Genomic DNA, 20,438 nt, shown 5'->3' with positions numbered 1-20,438 from the left:
AAATATATCAAGACACCTTGACAAGGACAGGTAAGAATTGGCATCTTTGTCACTCATTACTCAATTCAGGGTCACAGATCCAGGGCCAACTGAGGACTTATGCACAACAAGGACTTACGTGGCTTTCCCAAGCAGGGAGTGCTAGGTGGTATACTGAGAAGGAAGAAATGAAAAATTTGTCACACAGCAGTTGTGTGACTCAGAATGAAGAAGCAAAGTGGGGTCTCAGATCCAGGATCTAACCCAGTTTTCATAAGAATAAGCACAGAAGGAACCCCCAATCAAAGGGAAGACTATATTTCTGCTACTCTAAACAAACAGACCTCTCCAACAGGCAGAATCTAGCAGTAGTTTCTTTGTTTAAAATAATGAAAATAATAATTCCTCCCAATTACATGTAAAGACAATTTTAAACATTCTTTTAAAAATTTTTGGTTATAAATTTTCTCCTTCCTTCCCTCACCTACCTCTTTCTTGGAATGATAAGCAATTTGAAATAGATTATACAAGTACAATCATGCAAAGGATATTTTCATATTTGTCATGTTATGAAAGAAGACACAGACCCAAAGGAAAAAAAAACCTTCAAGAAATAAAAGTGAAAAATAGCATGCATTTAAACTCCATTATTTTTTTCCTCTGGAGATGCATAGCATAGCATTTTTCATCATGAGTCCTTTGGAATTATCTTAGATTATTGTATTGCTAAGAATATCTAAGTCATTCACAGATAATCATCATATAATATTGCTGTTACTATATGTACAATGTTTTTCTGACTCTGCTTACTTCACTTTGCTTCAGTTTGTTTCAGACTTTGCAGATTTTTCTGAAAAGAGCCTGTTCATTATTTGTTACAGCATAAGAGTATTCCATTATAATGATATATCTCAACTTGTTCAGTCATTCCCCAACTGATGGACATTCCCTTAATTTCCAATTCTTTACCATTACAAAAAGAGGTGCTATACATATTTCTGTACTAATGTGTCCTTCATTTCCCTTGATCCTGTTTTTTTTTTTTTAATTTATTTGAGATACAGACCTAGTAATGATATTGCTAGTCAATGGGTATATACAGTTAGATTATTTCCAAATTTAGCTCTCCAGAATGGGTGGGTCAGTTAACAATTCCACCAAAAGTGCTTTAGTGTATCAATTTTCTCACAATCCTTCCAACATTTATTATTTCTCTTTTCTGTTTCCAATATTAGCCAATCTGAAAGGTATGATATGGTATCTGAGAGTTGCTTTAATTTGCATTTCTCTAATCAATAGGAATTTAGAATGTTTTTTCATATAACCATAGATACCTTTGATTTCTTTATCTAAAAACACCTGTTTATATCCTCTGACCATTTATTAATTGGGGAGTGAATTATATTCTTATTTGAATCCATTGAAACCAAAATATAGATAATGAGAAATTGGGCCTTTATCAGAGATACTAATTATAAAAACTGTATCCCAACTTTCTGTTTTCCTTCCTTTCTTTCTTGGTTTTATTGGTTTGATTCATTTGGTTTATTGCCTCTTATTTGGTCATAAGTTCCTTCCTTCTCTATAGATCTAACAGATAAACTATTTTTTACTCTCCTAATCTGCTGATGGTATCACTCTTTATTTTTAAATCATGGACCCATTTTTATTTCATCTTGGTATATGGTGGAAGATGGTATTCTATCCTACTTTCTGTCACACAATTTTTGTTTTCCCAGAAGATTTTGTCAAATACTGAGGTCATGGGCTGAAATGTGGGTTTTTTTGACTTATCAAACACTAGATAACTATGGTTATTTACTACTGAATCCTAATCTATTCCACTAATCTATGACTCTACATCTTAGCCGGTGTCAAATAGTTTTGATGATTATTGCTTTATAATATAGTTTGAAATCCAATACTAGTTGGCCACCTTCCTTCACATTTGGTTTAATTAATTCCTTAAATCCTTGAACTTTTGCTCTTCCAGATAAATTTTGTTAAGATTTTTTTTTTAGCCTTATAAAATAATTCTTTGCATAGTTTCATTAGTTATGGCACTGAAAAAGCAAATAAATTTAGGTGGAATAGTCATTTTTGTTACATTGGCTTGATTTATCCATCAGCACTTATATTTTCATGATTGCTTAGATCTGACTTTATTTGTGTAAAAAATGTTTTGTAATTGTGTTCAAATAATTCTTGGGTACATTTTGGCAGGAAAAGTGCCAATTATTTTATATTGGCCTTTGTTATTTTAAATAAAATTTCTCTTATCTCTTGATTCTGGACTTGATAATATAAAAATAAACTTATATTTAATATGTAAATGATAATATATGTAATATATAATAATTTTATATCATAATATAAATTACAATTACATTTCTTATTAATTAATGTTATATTATAGTATAATGTATAAGATAAAGAAATGCTGATGATTTATATGTTATTTTGTATCTTGCAGCTTTGCTAAAATTAATTATTTCAACTAGATTTTTAGTTAATTCTCTAGGAATTTCATCATATGATAAGCAAAGAACAATAATTTTGTTTTCTCATTGCCCATTCTAATTCCTTCAATTTGTTTTTCTTCTCTTATTGCTATGCCAACATTTCTAGTACAATATTAAATAACAGTGGTCATAAGTATCCTTGCTTCACTCTTGATTTTATTAGGAAACTTTTAACTTATCCCCATTATCATTAAGATTTGTTGATGGCTTTAGATAGTTACTATTTAGTGTTTTGTTTTTCATCTTTTTTGTATTTATTTATAATTAAAGCTTTTTTATTTTTCAAAACATATCCATGGATAATTCTTTGACATTAATCCTTGCAAAACCATGTATTTAAAGGTTTTGCAAGGTCACCCCGTCCCTTAAATGGCAAGTAGTCCAAAATATATTAAACATAGTAGAAATATATGTTAAATTCAACATATGCATACATATTTTCCTTGGTGCACAAGGAAAATCAAATCATACTGAAAAAAAAATAAAAAAGAAAAGAAAATGCAAGCAAACAACAAGAAGAGAGAAAATGCTATGATGTGAACCACACTCAGTTCCCACAGTCCTCTCTCTGGGTTACTACTTATTGTTTTAAGGAAAACTAAATTTATTTCTATGCTCTCTAGAGTTTTCTAATAGAAATGAGTGTCATATTTTGTCAAAAGCTTTTTCTAGTAGTTTTCTGTTACTTAGATCCAAACACAGGTAAGGTAGAGCTTGTAAAGCTCAGAAAAATAAGATAGAAATCAATTGATGCAATAGATCAGGTAACAGATTACTGAAAGTCTATTAGTCCATGAAATCCTAGAATAACACAATACTTAGTATTCTGAAGAAAGCAGAAACAAAACTGGCCTGGACCTTCTTTCCAGAGGCAAAGAAGAGCCCAGTCTTAACACCAAATCTGAATTCAGGTAGTATGCCTGAAGAATGGGAAAATAAAAAAAGAACCTACAATAAAAACCTATTATAGTGACAAGGAAAGTCAAGTTATAAAACCAAAAGAAGAAAAATACTCCAAAACAACTATAAGTAAAGTCTCAGAAAAAATACAACATGGCCACAAATTTAACTACAATTCCAGAAGGAAATGAAACAAGAGGTTTTGAGATTAAGACTTAAAATATTTTAAACAATGGTTGGGCTGAAGGGATGGAAAAGGGGGAATAAAGGAAAATTATGGAAAACAGAATTGAAAAGGAAATTATCAGCCTGGTATAAAACATGCAAAACATTGATCAAGGGACAAATTCTCTGAAAATTAGAATGGAACAAATAGAAGCCAATGACTCTGTTAGTCAACAAGAAATAGATTTAATAAGTTATAATGCTAAGAATTTTGAAGAAAATTTAAAGTTTCTCAAAACAAAAACAACTGACATGGAAAAGAGATTGAGCAGAAAAGTTTAAGATTCACTGGAGATCAAGATGGATGAGTAAAGGGCCAGAATGGTAGAGTGAAGGCTGGAAGCCCCTTGAGCTCTCCCAGTATCCCTTTATCAGAATTCTTGAGTCTTCACAGTTGTTTTTCTATACAATGTTGCTTTTATTGTATAAATTGTTATCACTGCATCAGTTTATTAAAATCTCTCAGGTTTTCCTTTGACTATCCCTTTTGTCATTTCTTTAGGCCCAATTTTATGATAAATTTGTATACTATATTTCTATTTGTACAACATATTTGTATTTATTTTTATATTGTATTTGTATAATAAAATGTGTTTATTCATTGCTTAATTGAGAAACAGTTTCTTAGATGGAACTGGTTTCAAGCCTAAAGAGTTTTCTTGGAAAACTCATAAAAGATTTTAAAAGTCAAATAAGAGAGAGACAAAAAAATGGGAAAAAAAATGAGAGGCATACAAGAGAGACTCAACAGTTTGAAAAAGGAAGGATAAAAATTGATTTGAAGAAAACAATTGCTTAAAAAATACAATTGGCCAAATGCAAAAAAAAAATCCACTGAAGAAACTAATTCTTTAAAAAATACAACTGGCCAGATGTAAAAACAAATTCACCAAAGAAAACACCTTTAAAAGTAGATCTTTAAAAGATCAAATAGAAAAGGAGATACAAAAGCTAATTGAAGAAAATCATACATTAAAAAGTAGAACTGGGTAAATGGAAGGTAAAGACTATGAGAAATCAAGAATCACTCAAATTAAAAAGAACAACAAAAAAATAAAGTGTAAAATACTTCATTGGAAAAATTGAACTGGAAAATATATCCAGGAGAGACAACTTAAAAACTACTGGACTACCTGAAAGCTGCAATCAAAAAAAGAGCCTTGACAGCATTTTTCAAGAAATCATCAAAGGAAATTTCCCTGATATACTACAACAGAGGGCAAAAATATTCATTGAAAGAGTACATCTATGAACTCATGAAAGAATCTCACAAGCAAAACTCTGAGAAATATTGTAGCAAAATTCCAGAATGTAAGATCAAGGAGAAAATACTACAAACTGCCAGAAAGAAAAAATTCATTTATCAAGGAGCCACAATCAGGATTACTCAGAATTTGGCAGCTTCTACAATAAAGGATCAGAGGGCCTGGAATTCCATACTTTGGAGGGCAAAGGACCTTAAATTACAACCAAGAATCAACTACCCAGGCAACTAAGCCTTTCATAATCTTTTCAATAATGTTTCAGGAAAGGAGATGGATCCTCAATGAAGTAGGAGACTTCCACTCATTTCTTTTTTTATGGTGCCAATTTAAATAGATTTTATTCTCCAAGACAAGAATTACATTTCCATTTGTTTATTATAGAACTAATAAAGTGCAATGTTGTTTATTTTTCTCTTTGCATACATTCAAATATTCATAATGCCCAGATTTACATAGTAGCTTAAATGTTACTTTTAAACTGCTACTTCCTCGGCTATAAATTTGAGTCTTTCAATTTTTGGAAAGCTGTGTGGAATGCTCTTTCTTCTGGTGCATTTAGTCAACCTCTTCAGTGGTAGGTCCAGAAGTACCTCTGGATTGGGCTCCTCCTCTTCCTGGGAACCATTCTTCTTTCTCAACTGTCTGGTTCTCATCCAGCCAGTTGATTATTCCATTATATTTGTCAAGAATATTTTGTTTGTCTTCATCACTAATTTAGTCCTGTAGTTTTTCATTGTTCCTGGTAGCCTTCACATTGAAAGCATAAGATTTAACAGAATTCTTGGAAGATATCTTGTCTCTGTTTTCCATCTTCAGTATTGTATTGTATTTCTCTTGCCTCCTAGACCATACATTTGATGTTTTCTTTGCTCAGATGACCTTAGTCATTTGTGATGATCTTATTCTCCTTGTCTGTGCTCTTATCCACAGCAGAAACATTGAAGATGCTATTTGCATCAGTGTCAAATGTTACTTTAATCAAAGGAACACATCTGGGTACTAGGGGGATTCCTGTGAGCTCAAACTTGCCAAGCATGTTATCCTTTGTCATTTATCTCTGAATAAGCACACCAGGCTGGTTATCAGAATAGATGGGAAAGGCCTGTGTCTGCCTGGTGGGGAGGGTGGTATTACATTTGATCAGAACTGTCATAACTCCTCCAGAAGTTTCAGTTCCAAGGGATAGAGAAAAAATGTGCAAGTTCTGCACATTTTCAGATTCATCTCCAGACAAATGGCAGCCTAGACTGCTGTACCATAGGCAATCACCTCATCAAGCTTGATGCTCTTGTTGAATTCCTTGCCATTGAAGAAGTCTTGCAGAAGCTTCTGGATTTGGGGGATGTGAGTAGAACCACTCGCTGGGATGATGTCATGAATCTGTGATTTTTCTAGATTGACATCTCTTAAGATCTTTTCCACAGGGTCCAGTGTGTCATGGAAAAGATCAGCATTCAGCTCTTTTAACCAGGCTCAGGTGATTGATGTATTGAAGTCTATTCCTTCATAGAGAGAGCCAATTTTAATACTGAAAGGGATACTGGAAGAAAGGCTATGCTTAGCACATTCACAAGCAGTGCACAGATGGTAAACAGCCCTCTTGTTCTCACTGATCTCCTTCTTGTGTTTTTGCTGGAATTTGGCAATAAAATGGTTGACCATGCAGTTGTCAAAGCCCTCCCGCCCATTGGGTGTCCCCTGCTGTGGACTTGACTTCAAAAATGCCATCTTCAGTGGTAAAGATGGAAATACCCAAAGTGTACCTCTAAGGCCAAAGATCAACACATTTCTCTCGGCAACACCTTTTTGTCTAAACCATAAGCAACAGCATTGATGGTTCGGAGCCCAATGAGACCAGCGATGGTTCCAGCATCTTTGTGGTCTGACATTGGGAACTGTAGAAGTAGGCTGGAACTGTGACTACAGCATTTGTGACAGTCCTCCTAAGATAAGCTTCAGCAATTTCTTTCATCTTGGTTAAGACCATAAAAGATACTTCTTCAGGATAGAAACCTTTGATATCCTTTTTGTAACATCATTGGGACTTAGGGACTGTCTGTGTCATTCACCACCATAAGAGATTAATGCTTCATGTCTGATTGAAAATTTCATCATCAAATCTTTACCTAATCAGACATTTGGCATCAGAAACTCTGTTGGTGGATTCTGCAACTGATTCTATTCAGCATCACCAATTAATCATTCTTTGTCAGTGAAAACAATGCAGCTGGGGCTGGTCCTGCTTCCTTGGTCATCAGTAATGATCTCCATTTTCCCATGATGGAAGTCTCTCCCACAGTAATAAGTGGTGCCAAGTGTGGGGCCCTTTGACATAGTTGCTGGGGAGTTGCGGGGTTGTAGCTGACTGATGTGGAGAAGAAAAGGCTGCTGCTGTAATGAATAGACCTCTTCCACCCATATGTAATGAAAAGACCAGAGCTAAACAGAAAATCTGATCTTGAAATGCAAAGTTCAAGAGAAGAATAAAAAAGTAAAACAGGAAAAATCATATTATGTAAAGGTTAAACTGTTTACATCCCTATATGGGAAGATGATATTTGTAATTCTTGAGAGGGAAGTTAGAAAAGTTATATACAGTGTTAATTTTAACATGATGATAATGTGATGATATTAAAAAAAAGACAAAGGCTAAAAAAAAGTATTGTACTGTGAGGAAAGGAAAGATAAAATGAGATAAATTAAATCATATTAAGAGACACAAAAGGCCTATTACAGTAGAAGGAAAGAAACGAAGGGGATTAGCATTGTCTAAAGCTTAATTTCATCAGATTTGGCTCAGAGAGGGAATAACATACATACTCAGTTGGATATAGAAATTTATCTTATTCTATAGGGATTATTCTCTCCTTAAGAGAAGAAAGGGGAAAGAAAAGAGAGGGATTGGATATAAGGGAGGGCAGAAATAGTAGAAGAAAGGGGTAATAAAAGGAGATGGGGTAATAGAAGGAGGGAAGGCTGAGGGAGGGGGTGGTCAGAAACAAAACACTGGTGAAGAAGGAGAGAGTAGAAAGAGAGAAAAAATATATACAAGGAAGAAAATAAGAATGAAAAGAAATACATAGCAGGTAATCATAACTGTGAATGTGAAGGGGATGAATGTTCCCATAAAACAGAAGTAGGTAGCAGATTGATTAAAAACAAAAAAATCCTACAATATTTTGTTTACAAGAAAAACATCTAAAACAGAGAGATATATAAGAGTAAGGGTGAGAGGTTGGAGCAGAATATATCATGTTTCAGCTGAAATAAAGAGAACAGGGATAGAAATTTTGATTTCAAATAAAGCAAAAACAAAAATAGATCTAATTAAAAGAGATAAGAAAGTTATATCTTGATGAAATGCTACTTCTTCAATTCTGATGTATGTGGCTCTTTTCAACAATGAAGTGATTCAGGTCAGTTCCAATACTTTTGTGATGGAGAGAACCACCTGCACCCAGAGAGAAGATTGTAGAGATTGAATATGGATCACAACATAGTATTTTCCACTTTTTGTTGTTGTTGTTTACTTGCATTTTGTTTTCTTTCTCCTTTTCCCCTTTTTGATCTAATTTTTCTTCCGCAGCATGATAATTGTGAAAATACATATAGAAAAATTGCACACATTTAACATACATTGGAATACTTGCCATCTAGGGGAGAAGCAGAAGGAAGGGAGAAAAAAAATTGGTGCACAAGGTTTTGGAAGGGTGAATGTTGAAAACTATCTATGCATATGTTTTGAAAATTAAAAAAAAAACTTTATTAAAAAATAACCAAAAAAGCTACATCTTGCTAAAAGGTACTATAGAAAATAAAGAAAAAGCAATCCTAAACAGATATGCAACAAGTGGTATAACACCCGAATTCTTAAAGAAGAGGTCAGTTATAGGAAGAAATAGATAGCAAAACTATATTAGTGGGGGAACTCAACTTCCACTCTCAGAATTTAATAAATCTAACCACAAAATTAACAAGAAATAAGTTAAGGAAATAAATAGAATCTTAGAAAACATAGACATGATAGACCTCTGGAAAAAACTGAATTAGAACATCTTTCTCTCAGCAGTACATGAAACCTACATAAAAACTGACTATATATAAGGACATAAAAATCTCTCAATCAAATGCAGAAAGGCAGAAATAGTAAATGCATCTTTTTCAGATCATGATACAATAAAAATTAAAAGGCCATTGAAAAACAGACCAAAAATTCATGGGAAACTAAATAACCAGTCCTCAAGAATGAGTGAATCAAACAATGGATTTTAAAAACAATTGATAATTTCATCCAAGAGAAAGACAATATTAAGAAAACATACCAAAACTTATGGGATACAGCCAAAACAGCTCTTAAGGGAAATTTAGTATCTTCAGAGGCTTACATGAATAAAACACATATATATATATATGTGTTTTATTCATTTATTCATATATATATATATATATATATAACCAATGAATTGGATATGCAACTAAAAAAAGCTTGAAAAAGAACAAATTGAAAACTCTCAATTAAATGACAAATTAGAAATCTCAAAAGAGAGATTAATAAAATTGAAAGTAAGAAAACTATTGAACTAATAAACAAAACTAAGAGTTGGTTTTATGAAAAAAAAAAACCTCTTTGATTAATTTGGTTAGAAAAAGAAGAAAAGCAAATTACCAGTATCAAATATGAAAAAGGTGAACTTATCACCAGTGAAGAGAAAATTAAAGCAATAATTAAGAGCTATTTGCCCAATTACATGTCAGTAAAATTGGTAATAATGAAATGGACAAACACTTACAAAAATATTGATTGCCCAGATTAACAGATGAGAAAATAAAATATTTAAAGCACCATTTTAGAAAAAGAAATTGAACATGCCATTAATGGATATCCTATAAAAAAAAATTGAAAAACTATTAAATCAGCTCCCTAAGAAAAAATCCCCAGAGTCAGATAGATTGAACTCTACCAAACATTTAAAGAATAATTAATTCTAATACTATGTAAACAATTTGGAAAAATAGGGGAAGAAAGAGTTCTACCAAATTCCTTTTATGATACAGACATTGCACTGATACCTAAACTAGGAAGGGCCAAAACATAGAAAATTATAGACCAATTTCTCTAATGAATATTGATGCAAAATTTTTTTAAAAAAAATATTAGAAAAGAGATTATAGCAATTTATCACCAAGATAATACACCATGACAAAGTAGAATTTATATCAGAAAAGCAAGGATGATTCAAGATGAGGAAAACTTATCAGCACAATTGACCATATCAATAACCAGACTAACAGACTGGTTATCTCAATATGATTATCTCAATAGATGCAGAAAAACTACTTGACAAAATATAACACCCAGTCCTATTAAAAACAATAGAGAGCATAAGAATAAATGAAACTTTCCTTAAAATGATAAGAATCATCAGGAAGCATTATATATTAAAGGGACAAGTTAGAAGCATTTCCTATAAGATCAAGGTTGAAACAAGGCTGTCCATTATCACCACAATTATTCAATATTGTCCTAGGAATGTTAGCTGTAGCAACAAGAAAAGAAAAAGAAATTGAAGCTATTAAGAATAGATAAGGAGGAAACACAACTATCATTCTTTGAAAATGACATGATGATTTATTTACAGAATCCTACAGACAACTAAAAAACTACTAGAAACAATTAACTTTAGCAAAGTTGCAAGATATAAAATAAACCCACATAATATCAGCATTTCTATATATTATCAAAAAAGTCCAGTAGCAAGAGGTAGAAAGATAAATCTCATTTAAAATAACTATAGACAATATAAAATATTGGGAGTCAAGACAAGCCAGAAAAAAATTATAAAACACTTTTCACACAAAGTTAAATCTAAACAATTGGAAGAATGTCAAGTGCTCATGGATAGGCTGAGCTAATATAATAAAAATGACAATTCTACCTAAATTTATCTACTTATTCAGTACCATCTCAATCAAACTGCCAAGAAATTATTTCATAGAGTGTTATCCGCCAGAACTCTTGTACTTAAAACAAGGATTCTTACAAGATACTAACTAAGTGGAATTAATAAGACAATGGTTATCTAGTTTAGCATGGTGATTAATAGTTCTCTAGTTCAGTGTTTAAGTTTAAGTATTTTAAGGGAATTAATGAAAAAAATTCAAAATGTTATGGGCCAGAACTCTGAACTTGAAACAAAGCATTCTAACAAGGTACTAAGTCAGTGGAATTGATAGAGACAATAGTTATCTAATTTAGCATGGTTCAGTATGATTGATTTAATCCTACAAGGAGATGTTATGGGCTAGAACTTGAAACAAGGTACTAATTGGAATTGAGGAGACAATGGTTAGATCTAGTTTAGCACTGATTTAATCCTACAACAAATAATGACTTCCTAGTGATATAATGATTGGTGTATACTCAGTGTACAGCATATAAGCTAGAAGCTCTGAGGGCCAGAAAGTACAAGCACACTAGAAGCTCTCAGAGACTGAGACAGATTCATTCCATCTTCCACCTTTTGTTGTGGCTGGAGACTGAAACACAAACCCTTGGAATTTGGGGAGATTCAGAAGCCAGAGAAGGAGGCAGGAGCTCAAGCTCTTGGAACCAGAGAGAGATAGGCCTCAAAGAAAGCTAACCAGACCCCAGGAAAAGAGACAAGACTTTGAAGGAGACAATAAAGGATTTGGACTTTAACCTCTGGCTGCACTTGTGGTGATTACTGACCTGAAACCAAGGCTGCTCCCAGAGACTCTAAGAAAACCTCAACAGGGAACATTACATTTTAGAGAGAACACTGCAGCAAAGAAAGATGGCCTACCTATGCCAGAATTATAAAGTGACTATTATTAAAACCATTTGGTATTGGTTAAGAAATAGAATAATGGATCAATGCAATAGATTAGGTACAGAAGATACAATAGTCAATGACTATAGTAATCTAGTGTTTGATAAACCCCAGAATTCCAATTTTTGTAATAAGAACTCACTTTTTGACAAAAATTGCTGGGAAAACTGGAAAATAATATGACAGAAACTAGGCACTGACCAACACTAAACACCCTATATCAAGATAAAGTTGAAATGGGTTCATGCTATAGACATAAAAGAGTGATAGTATAAGCAAATTAGGCGAACAAAGGATAGTCTACTTCTTAGAGCTGTGAAGAAGAGAGGAATTTATGGTCAAAGAAGAACTAGAGAACATTATTAAGTGCATAATTTTGATACATTGAATTAAAAAGATTTTGCACAAAGAAAACAAATGCAGCCAAAATTAGAAGGGAAGCAGAAAGCAGAGAAACAATTTTTACAGTCAGTGTTTTTGATGAAGGCCTCATTTCTAAAATATATAGAGAATAGAATTAAATTTATTCATTCCCCAATTGACAAATAATCAAAGGATAGGAACAAATAATTTTCAGACAAAAGAAATTTAAAGCTACTTTTAGTCATGTAAAAATGTTCTAAATCACTACTGATTAGAGAAATCAAAATTAAGACAACTGAGATACCACTTCATACCTCTCAGATTGGCTAAAATGACAGGAAAAGATAATGATAAATATTGGAGGGAATGTGGGAAAACTGGGACACTAATGCATTATTGATAGATTTGGGAAATGATCCAACCATTCTGGAGAGCAATTTGGAACTATGCCCAAAGAGCTATAAAGCTGTGCATACCCTTTGATCTAGCAGTGTCTACTGGGACTGTATCCAAAAGAGATCATAAAAAAAGGAAAAGGATCCACATGTGCAAAAATTTTTGTACCAGCCCTTTTTATAGGGACAAGGAATTAGAAACTGAGAGAATGCCCATTAATTGAGGAATAACTGAATAAGTATATATGGTATAAGTTCTTATATAGTATATGCCATATAAGAAATGATGAGCAAGCTAATTTCAAAAAAATCTGGAAAGATTTACATGAAATGATACTGAGTGACATGAACAGAACGAAGAGCACTTTACACAGCAACAAAAGAATGTTATGATCAACTGTGATGTCTTGGCTTTTTTTAACAATGAGGTGATTCAAGGCAATTCCAATAGATTTGTGATGGAAAGAACCATCTGCATCCAGAGAGAAACTATGGAGACTGAATGTAAACTAAAGCATAGTATATTCACCTTTTTTTTTTTTTTTTTGGTGGTGGTTATTTGCCTTTTTTTCCTTGTGTTTTTTTCCTTTTGATTTGATATTTCTTGTGCAGCATGATGGAAATATTTTTAGAAGAACTATAAATATTTAACTTATATCGAATTGCTTGCCATCTAGGGGAGAGGGGGCGGGGGTGGGGAAGAGGGAGAAAAATTTGGACACACGTTTTTGCAAAGGTGAATGTTGAAAACTATTTTTGCATATGTTTAGAAAAAATAAATACTATTAAAAATCAAATATCTAATTTTCTACTTGAATAATGTTAGAAATAAACTTCTCTGAATAATATAAAAAAATCTGCTTCATCCTGAGAATGGTATTGTCCTGTCTTTTAGACAGAATTACTATGACAAAGAATGTCTGTAACTTATGCAAGCTCCAAGTTACTTAATAGCATGTGCATCCAAGACAAGAACTCCAGTTTCCCTACTCCTAAACCAGTGATGTTACACTAGTCCTTATGAAATAAAAATTCCCTTCCCTTAGCATAGAAGCTTTGTTTTTAAACTATGAATAGACTATATCCAATTTCCATAGAGAAACAAGGTAAAACAAATAACTTGCTAGAGAAAGATGATGAATATATACACCTAGAAAAATCTGACAACTCTCTAGGAAAATTTTACCATTCTATTTACCCTTTGGAATCCTTTTATTATAAACATCCTAATTATAAATAAACTCTTCAAATCCAAACTTCTTAGCTGACCATTTGTTTTCTAAGGCCATTTCTAAATGCCACCTCCCTGAAGGCTTTTCTACCACCACTTCACATGCTGAAAGCCAATAGTATCAAAGATCATCTCTGACATGTTCATTTTAATGAGTATATTTAATTAAAATGATCTCATCTTAAATTCTGTTTTATATTTCTCTATATATACAGCTCATCATTATTACTCAAATTCCTTTGAAATTAGGGATACATTTTGCTCTTTATTTCCTTTAATGCATAGTGCAGTACATTAGTTAATCACAAAAGATCACTCCTGAATATGATTAAGAAGCAGATTCATGAAATCTGGAAATAAAACCAACACTCAAGCCTTCATTGGACAGAAGAATGACAATTTTTAAAAATGCAACTGATAATGGATTTAAGGGATGAAAAAGAATGCTCATAAGTTATGGCAGCTAGGTTAATTTTTGACTATTTTAAAATAAAAATCGGAAATCTTCCTTTTATAAACACATTTGTTTCTATACATTTGTGTTACTGGGAGTTTGGGCAAAATTGAAAATGTACAATTTTGCTCTGACTTCATTTCATATCTTGTTCAACACAGACAGTGGCTATGATTATAATGTCTTATGGCTAAGTGTGGCATTGTCAATAGAGCCTGAATAAGGAAGAGCTGGTAACAATGAAGTACAAGTGTAGGAGAACCAGAGAGAACTGGAAGTCAAGAATAATGTAAAATGGATGAGATACGAATATTCATTCCTGACATCTTTTCACCCAAAGACTGTTTTTCTTATGCATATAAACAATAATGTTTAACATATTATAATTGAGATTTATCAGAATGACAACTCTCAGCTTAAGGGGCAATACTCTTGAAAAGTCAACTTCAAGACAAAGATTATGTTTTAAGGAAACCTAAGCAGTAAATAGTAATAATATTAAAACCAACACATCACATTACCATTATCCTCCTAACTCTAATGAATAATCTTCACTCTGGTAGCTGAACAAGCCACTTAACTGGAGGAGCAGGCTGACCTCATACCTATCATATTAATTTTTCATCAAATTCCTATTTCTCTGTGCCCCATAATGCTTCAAGCCTCTCAGATGGTTTCCATCTTAAATTAGGCAGATTACCTTCAGTCTTTTCTCCTTCTCAAGCACAATGCTACGGATGACATTCAGTACAGTAAAAGTAAAAGCCAGCACAAGAAGCAGAGGCAGTATAGATTGTAAAACCTCGAGGAAATAGTCCATAAAGAAAGCTGGATAAGGAAACCTCTTCACAATTAATGTGATTTTGTTAAATATATTGCTGGCAGCTTCTGGTGCATGATACCTCATGATAGCTTTGTTCACAGCATGCTGCACCGCCAGAAATCCTTCTCTGATATATCCTAAATGAGAAAAAAAGGATGAGGATCATGATAAGTACAATGCAGCTAGCCACTGAATGGCTCAACAATGTTTGCTCACAATAAGGGGAATGATATGAAGGAAACACCCACTGCTAGGTTGTAAAGAATCCCTATCCCACTCTATGAAGAATACATTTTCCTTCATTTCTGACTTCTTTTTCTAATGGCTTCCACTTTTTGACACTCATAGAGAACTGGCTCCACCATGATGACACTACATTCTGATCATCCTTCCTAGTACTGAACAGAGCTTCTCTCTTACTATATGACAATGGGAAAGAAAGGTCTCCTGAGGAAGAGGCAGAATTATCATGGATTCCCTCCCTGCACGTACATTGCTACTTGTAGACTCTTCTTCTACAATCTTTACTCAGTAACGTCTCCTATCAAGGGATTCACACTTGACTATCCAAATTTGCTGCCCAATTTAGATTCCAATGGCCATTATCTACCATTCCCTTGTAAAATCTCCTTCCTCAGTGAGATTGTACTTAGATCATAGTATTTAAGTTCACCTCAGCTTTTGCCTTTATATGATGAAACAGCAACATACAAGTTGTAGTTAGGTTTTGGGATACAAAGACAAACAGGAATGAGTACAGTCTGAATCTTTACAAGTGAAATACTTCTATGATGGAGAACTCTAAATTCCAGTATAAAATAGAATTTTTTTTTTATCATCCAACCCTCTATTTTATTCCTCCTACACTTTTCATCTACATCCTGGCTTACAACATTATCATCCTTTGCCAGACTATTACCCCTTGTTCTGACTATATTCTCTTTCCTCATTCTTTAACTAATTCTACACTATACTATCTTTTACTCTCCAATCCTATAGTAGGACTAAACATGCTAATTTAAGATGAGCAATTATGTTTTGTGACTAAGATATTATGTAAACCATTTTTCTATAATAACATAAGGACTTGAGTATTATGGATTGGCAATAATATGTGTCACTCAAACTAGGCAAATTGATAAAAATTCACTAATGATGATAGGAAACTAAAGCTTTGATTGACAGTTTTCTTTCATCATAAGCTTAAATAATTGATCACTTAGATGTAATTTGTAAATACCCTTAACAAAAATCACAAAAACCCACCATGGCCCCAATTATAATTCTCTTTCTCAGTTGCAATTAAAACAGCTGCTTGCATTTTCTGGACTTGGAAATATAAGCATTCTCTGCTCATTTGAGATAGTACAGATTAACAAAGAGCTAGAATCTCCCTTTGGAGAGAAAAACATATAACTTTCATGTGGGCATAAAGAACTTTATCATGAGCATCAATATGAGAAACCCTTACTTTAAAAATCAGGCTGGTAGTTTTTTCCTAGAGGAATTGATATTTATATTATTGGATAGCAGTATATGTATATATTTTGTCCTATAGTTGGTTTTACGCTTTGTAACATTGCTGCATTTTACATATATATACATATATATGTGTGTTGTGTATGTATGTGTGTATGTGTATAACTGCATTATTGCTACCATCCAATTCCTCTCACCCTACTCCATCTGCTACTGAACATAGTTGAAGAAAGTCAGGCAACGGTACTGATTCTCCAAACCTCTCTATTTTCTTTAAGCCACCCCACACACCTCACCTTCTTCTCAACCTCTTAGTTGAGAACCTTGTCTCATACATGTTAGAGTTCAAATGTTGGAGTTTGTTCTTCTCAGGGCACAGCCGGTTTAGAGGCTTAGAGCCCTTCGGATGTCTCCAAATCCAAAGGTTCTGTCCTTCAGCCTCTGCCTCTGCTTTCTTCTGCCTCCAACAGAGATGGAAGATCTCTCTTATCTCCTTCTGGGGAGCCCAGCCACCAACTTGCCGCGGAGAGAGGGCTTCTGGCGTAGCTCCACTGAAATCCGTCAAAAGTGTTCTCTGCAACAGAGTCGTTCCTCTCGAGTCTAGCGCGATCAGCCAGCCAAGAGGAAAAAAATGTATTCTGGAATGGCTGTCTCGCCTTATATGTGAACCTTCTGAGAGAATGGGATTATGGGTTTTCTCCCATAGTGCTCTCTGGCCCAAAGAGCTTTAAGGTGTGGACTCCCTTGAGTAAAGGTGGGAACACAAGCCTTGTCTTGATTAGTTCTACTTAGTACCTTGTTTCAGGTTCTGGCCAAAACAACTTCTTGTAAGATTAGATCAACTCTAATTACTTAGCAGTTAGTAAGGATTCCAACATCTCCCCCTTTCTTTTGTTTTAAAACATAGGGGGTTTCTGAGGGGGTACACATAAATCCATCAATATGGGCCAGAACTTTGTAACAGATATACATGGTATACATAAATCCATCAATATGGGAGGCATTATACATAATTTACATGAGCACATAGCAATATAACACAGGCTAGTAGTAATGTAACAAATAACAAGAATCAATCTGAAAATTTACACATGTCCATAAGTCCTAGAAACAGTCCAATAGGATTCCATTGTCCATTAGTTCATGTGCCAGGAATCTAATAATTCTTGTGAGCACAATCAGCAACAGAACCACCCGATATTTCTTGGGTCTTCTCCTTTGTTTCAAGGGTCTGCTCCATCTTTCTGCGATGGACAAGGCGAATGTGGCTCGTAGGCACCCATCTGATTCCTTCTCCACCTGTAGAGATGCAAGCAAATCCTCTCCCCCAAGCAGTTAGCCTATCTGGTCCCTTCCATTCACCACTTTCTGGGTCTCTCCACATCACCTGGCGATTATCTAAAGATAGTGGAGCTGCTCGCACTGGACACTGCTCTTCTGGTGGGTTATAAAACCTGTCTGCTGGAGCCAGTGCATCTTTATCAAAGATTAAAAAATTAATGGTATAGAGAACTAAATTTAGAAGTTCTCTAGGGTTACCCGTGGCTCCCCCTTTCTTTTGTTTTTGGAGGAGTGTCTTAATGTCTCTGTTTCTTCTTTCTACTATTGCTTGACCTTGAGGATTAAAGGGTATGCCAGTAGTGTGTAGAATCTTATACTGTGCACAAAAGTGTTCAAAATGTTTGGAGGTATATGCCGGTCCATTATCTGTTTTTATTTCTTGTGGCACACCCATAATTGCGAATGCTTGAATGAGGAATTCAGTGACCACTCGGGCTGTCTCTTTTGCTGCTGGTATGGCAAAAGTGAATCCTGAAAAGGTGTCTACCACAACGTGGATAAAAGACAGACGACCAAAAGATTTATAATGAGTCACATCCATTTGCCAGATTTCATTGGGTCTCAAACCACGAGGGTTCTTCCCTGGAGGCAGTGTAGGAACGTGGAAGGGAAGGCAAGCTGTACAGCTTTTCACTATGCTCCTAGCTTCTTCTCTTGTAATCCCAAACTGTAAACGCAAAGCTCGAGCAGCCTGATGGTATTTAGAATGGGATTCCTGGGCCTCCTGAAATAAAGGCGTACTGGCCAACATAGTTAAAAGGCTATCTGCCTTTGAATTTCCATCAAAAATAGGACCTGGAAGTCCACTATGTGAATGGACATGCAGGATATAAATCTTTCCTGGATGCTTTCTCACTTGCTCTTGAAGTTCCTTAAAGAGCTGATATATATTAGAAGCTGCAAATTTTATTTGGGCTGTGGCAATTCTTTGTACCATACCTATTGAATAGGCTGAATCAGATATTATATTTATGTTGCCTGGGTAATAAGTGAGAGCTAGCATGATCGCATATAATTCGTTCTGCTGAGTGGACTGAAAAGGAGTTCTGACTACTCTTTTTACGGTTAGATCATGAGAGTATACAGCACAAATATTTTGTTTGGCTGCGTCTGTAAAGATGGTTGGTCCTTCAAGAGGAACCTTAGAAACCTTCAAGGACCTGAATCGGTCCCTGTTCGGGTGCCAAAATGTGGTGATCTTCTTCTTCTCAAAACGCAGCCAGGTGATAAAAGTTCAGATCTTTTATTATCTCCAATATAGCCCGGTTAGCTTAGAGGCCTATCTCTCTGCTTGTTTCCAAGAGCTCTCTCCAAATGTCTTTAAATCCAAAGGTCTGGTCCTTCAGCCTCTGCCTCTGCTTTCTTCAGCCTCCAGCCAGCTCCAGTCTTCATGTCATTCTGGTGAAATCTCGACTTGTAGCGTCTTCCTCTGAAGAACTTCTTCGACTGGCCCATTGGCCTATTTATGCTCCTTCCAGAGAGAGGGATTATGGGTTTTCTCCCATAGTGCTCTCTGGCCCAAAGAGCTTCAGGGGAGGTATGAACTCATTGAACTCCAATGAGTAAAGGTGTGAACACACCTAAGTAGAATTAGTTCTACTTAGTACCTTGTTTCAGGTTCTGCCCAAAACATCTTCTTGTAAGATTAGATCAACTCTAATTAATTAACAGTTAGTAAGGATTCCAACATCTCCCCCTTTCTTTTGTTTTAAAACATAGGGGGTTTCTGAGGGGGTACACATAAATCCATCAATATGGGCCAGAACTTTGTAACAGATATACATGGTATACATAAATCCATCAATATGGGAGGCATTATACATAATTTACATAAGCACATAGCAATATAACACAGGCTAGTAGTAATGTAACAACATAAATCGACCTGAAAATTTACAAATATCCATAAGTCCTAGAAATAGTCCATAAGCAATCCATTGTCCATTAGTTCATGTGCCAGGAATCTAATAATTCCTGTAGGCTCTGAAGTACTGCAAAAAGTCTCATCAACAATTTTTCATCTCAGGGAACCCAATGATTCTTGCTGGTTTTTCAGGAACTGAAATAGTTTCATCTTGTGTTAGGAAATCCAATGATTTCTGAAGATTTTAAGAGTCCTTTTGACAGTCTCATTGTCAGCCATCTGATTCTTTCTTCATCTGTGGAAATATAAGCAGATCCTCTTCCCCAAGCAATTAACCTATCTAATTCCCTTCTATTTACCAAATTTGGGATTTCTCCTCATCATCTGGTAATTACATTGGAGTTGTTTGCATTGGATATTGTCTTGTTGTCTTAAAAGGCCTGTATTCTTCCCAACTGTAATCCTGATTGCTTTTCTGTTGGTTGATGACATCAGAGTTCTGAATTTCTAAAGTCTCTCTGGGTGTAACTTCAACTGCTATCATGCCCCACCTGTCTTTTGATTGATACTTTGGAGCTGGGTCCTGCCTCTCCTTCCTCTGGGTCAATATACATTTAGAGGCCCAATGAAAGCCTCGGTTACATTTTGGACATGGGGCTTGGGGTCTTGTTCTCCCACCTTGTCTTCCCATTCTATCTCTATACCAACATTGAGCTTTCAGATGTCCTACTTTTCCACACTGAAAG

The 20,438-nt window shown here is 34.5% G+C and overlaps 1 protein-coding gene and 1 pseudogene across 1 annotated transcript in view; both read right to left on the bottom strand.

Annotated features, from left to right (window-relative positions):
• The window catches only part of LOC127544326 (phospholipid-transporting ATPase ABCA3-like), a 225,225-nt gene that overhangs the window by 173,058 nt on the left and 31,729 nt on the right, over positions 1 to 20,438 (bottom strand). Inside the window, exon 5 of the mRNA XM_051970919.1 lies at positions 14,886 to 15,145. Within this exon, the coding sequence (XP_051826879.1) occupies positions 14,886 to 15,145 (260 nt within the window). The remainder of the gene's footprint in view (positions 1 to 14,885; positions 15,146 to 20,438) is intronic.
• LOC127555590 (heat shock cognate 71 kDa protein-like) lies at positions 5,772 to 7,225 on the bottom strand (annotated as a pseudogene).

Source organism: Antechinus flavipes, chromosome 1, assembly GCF_016432865.1.
Source record: "Antechinus flavipes isolate AdamAnt ecotype Samford, QLD, Australia chromosome 1, AdamAnt_v2, whole genome shotgun sequence".
Taxonomy (NCBI): domain Eukaryota; kingdom Metazoa; phylum Chordata; class Mammalia; order Dasyuromorphia; family Dasyuridae; genus Antechinus; species Antechinus flavipes.
The sequence above is the reverse complement of the archived record's forward strand: the minus strand, read 5'-3'. Positions and strand labels throughout refer to the sequence as shown.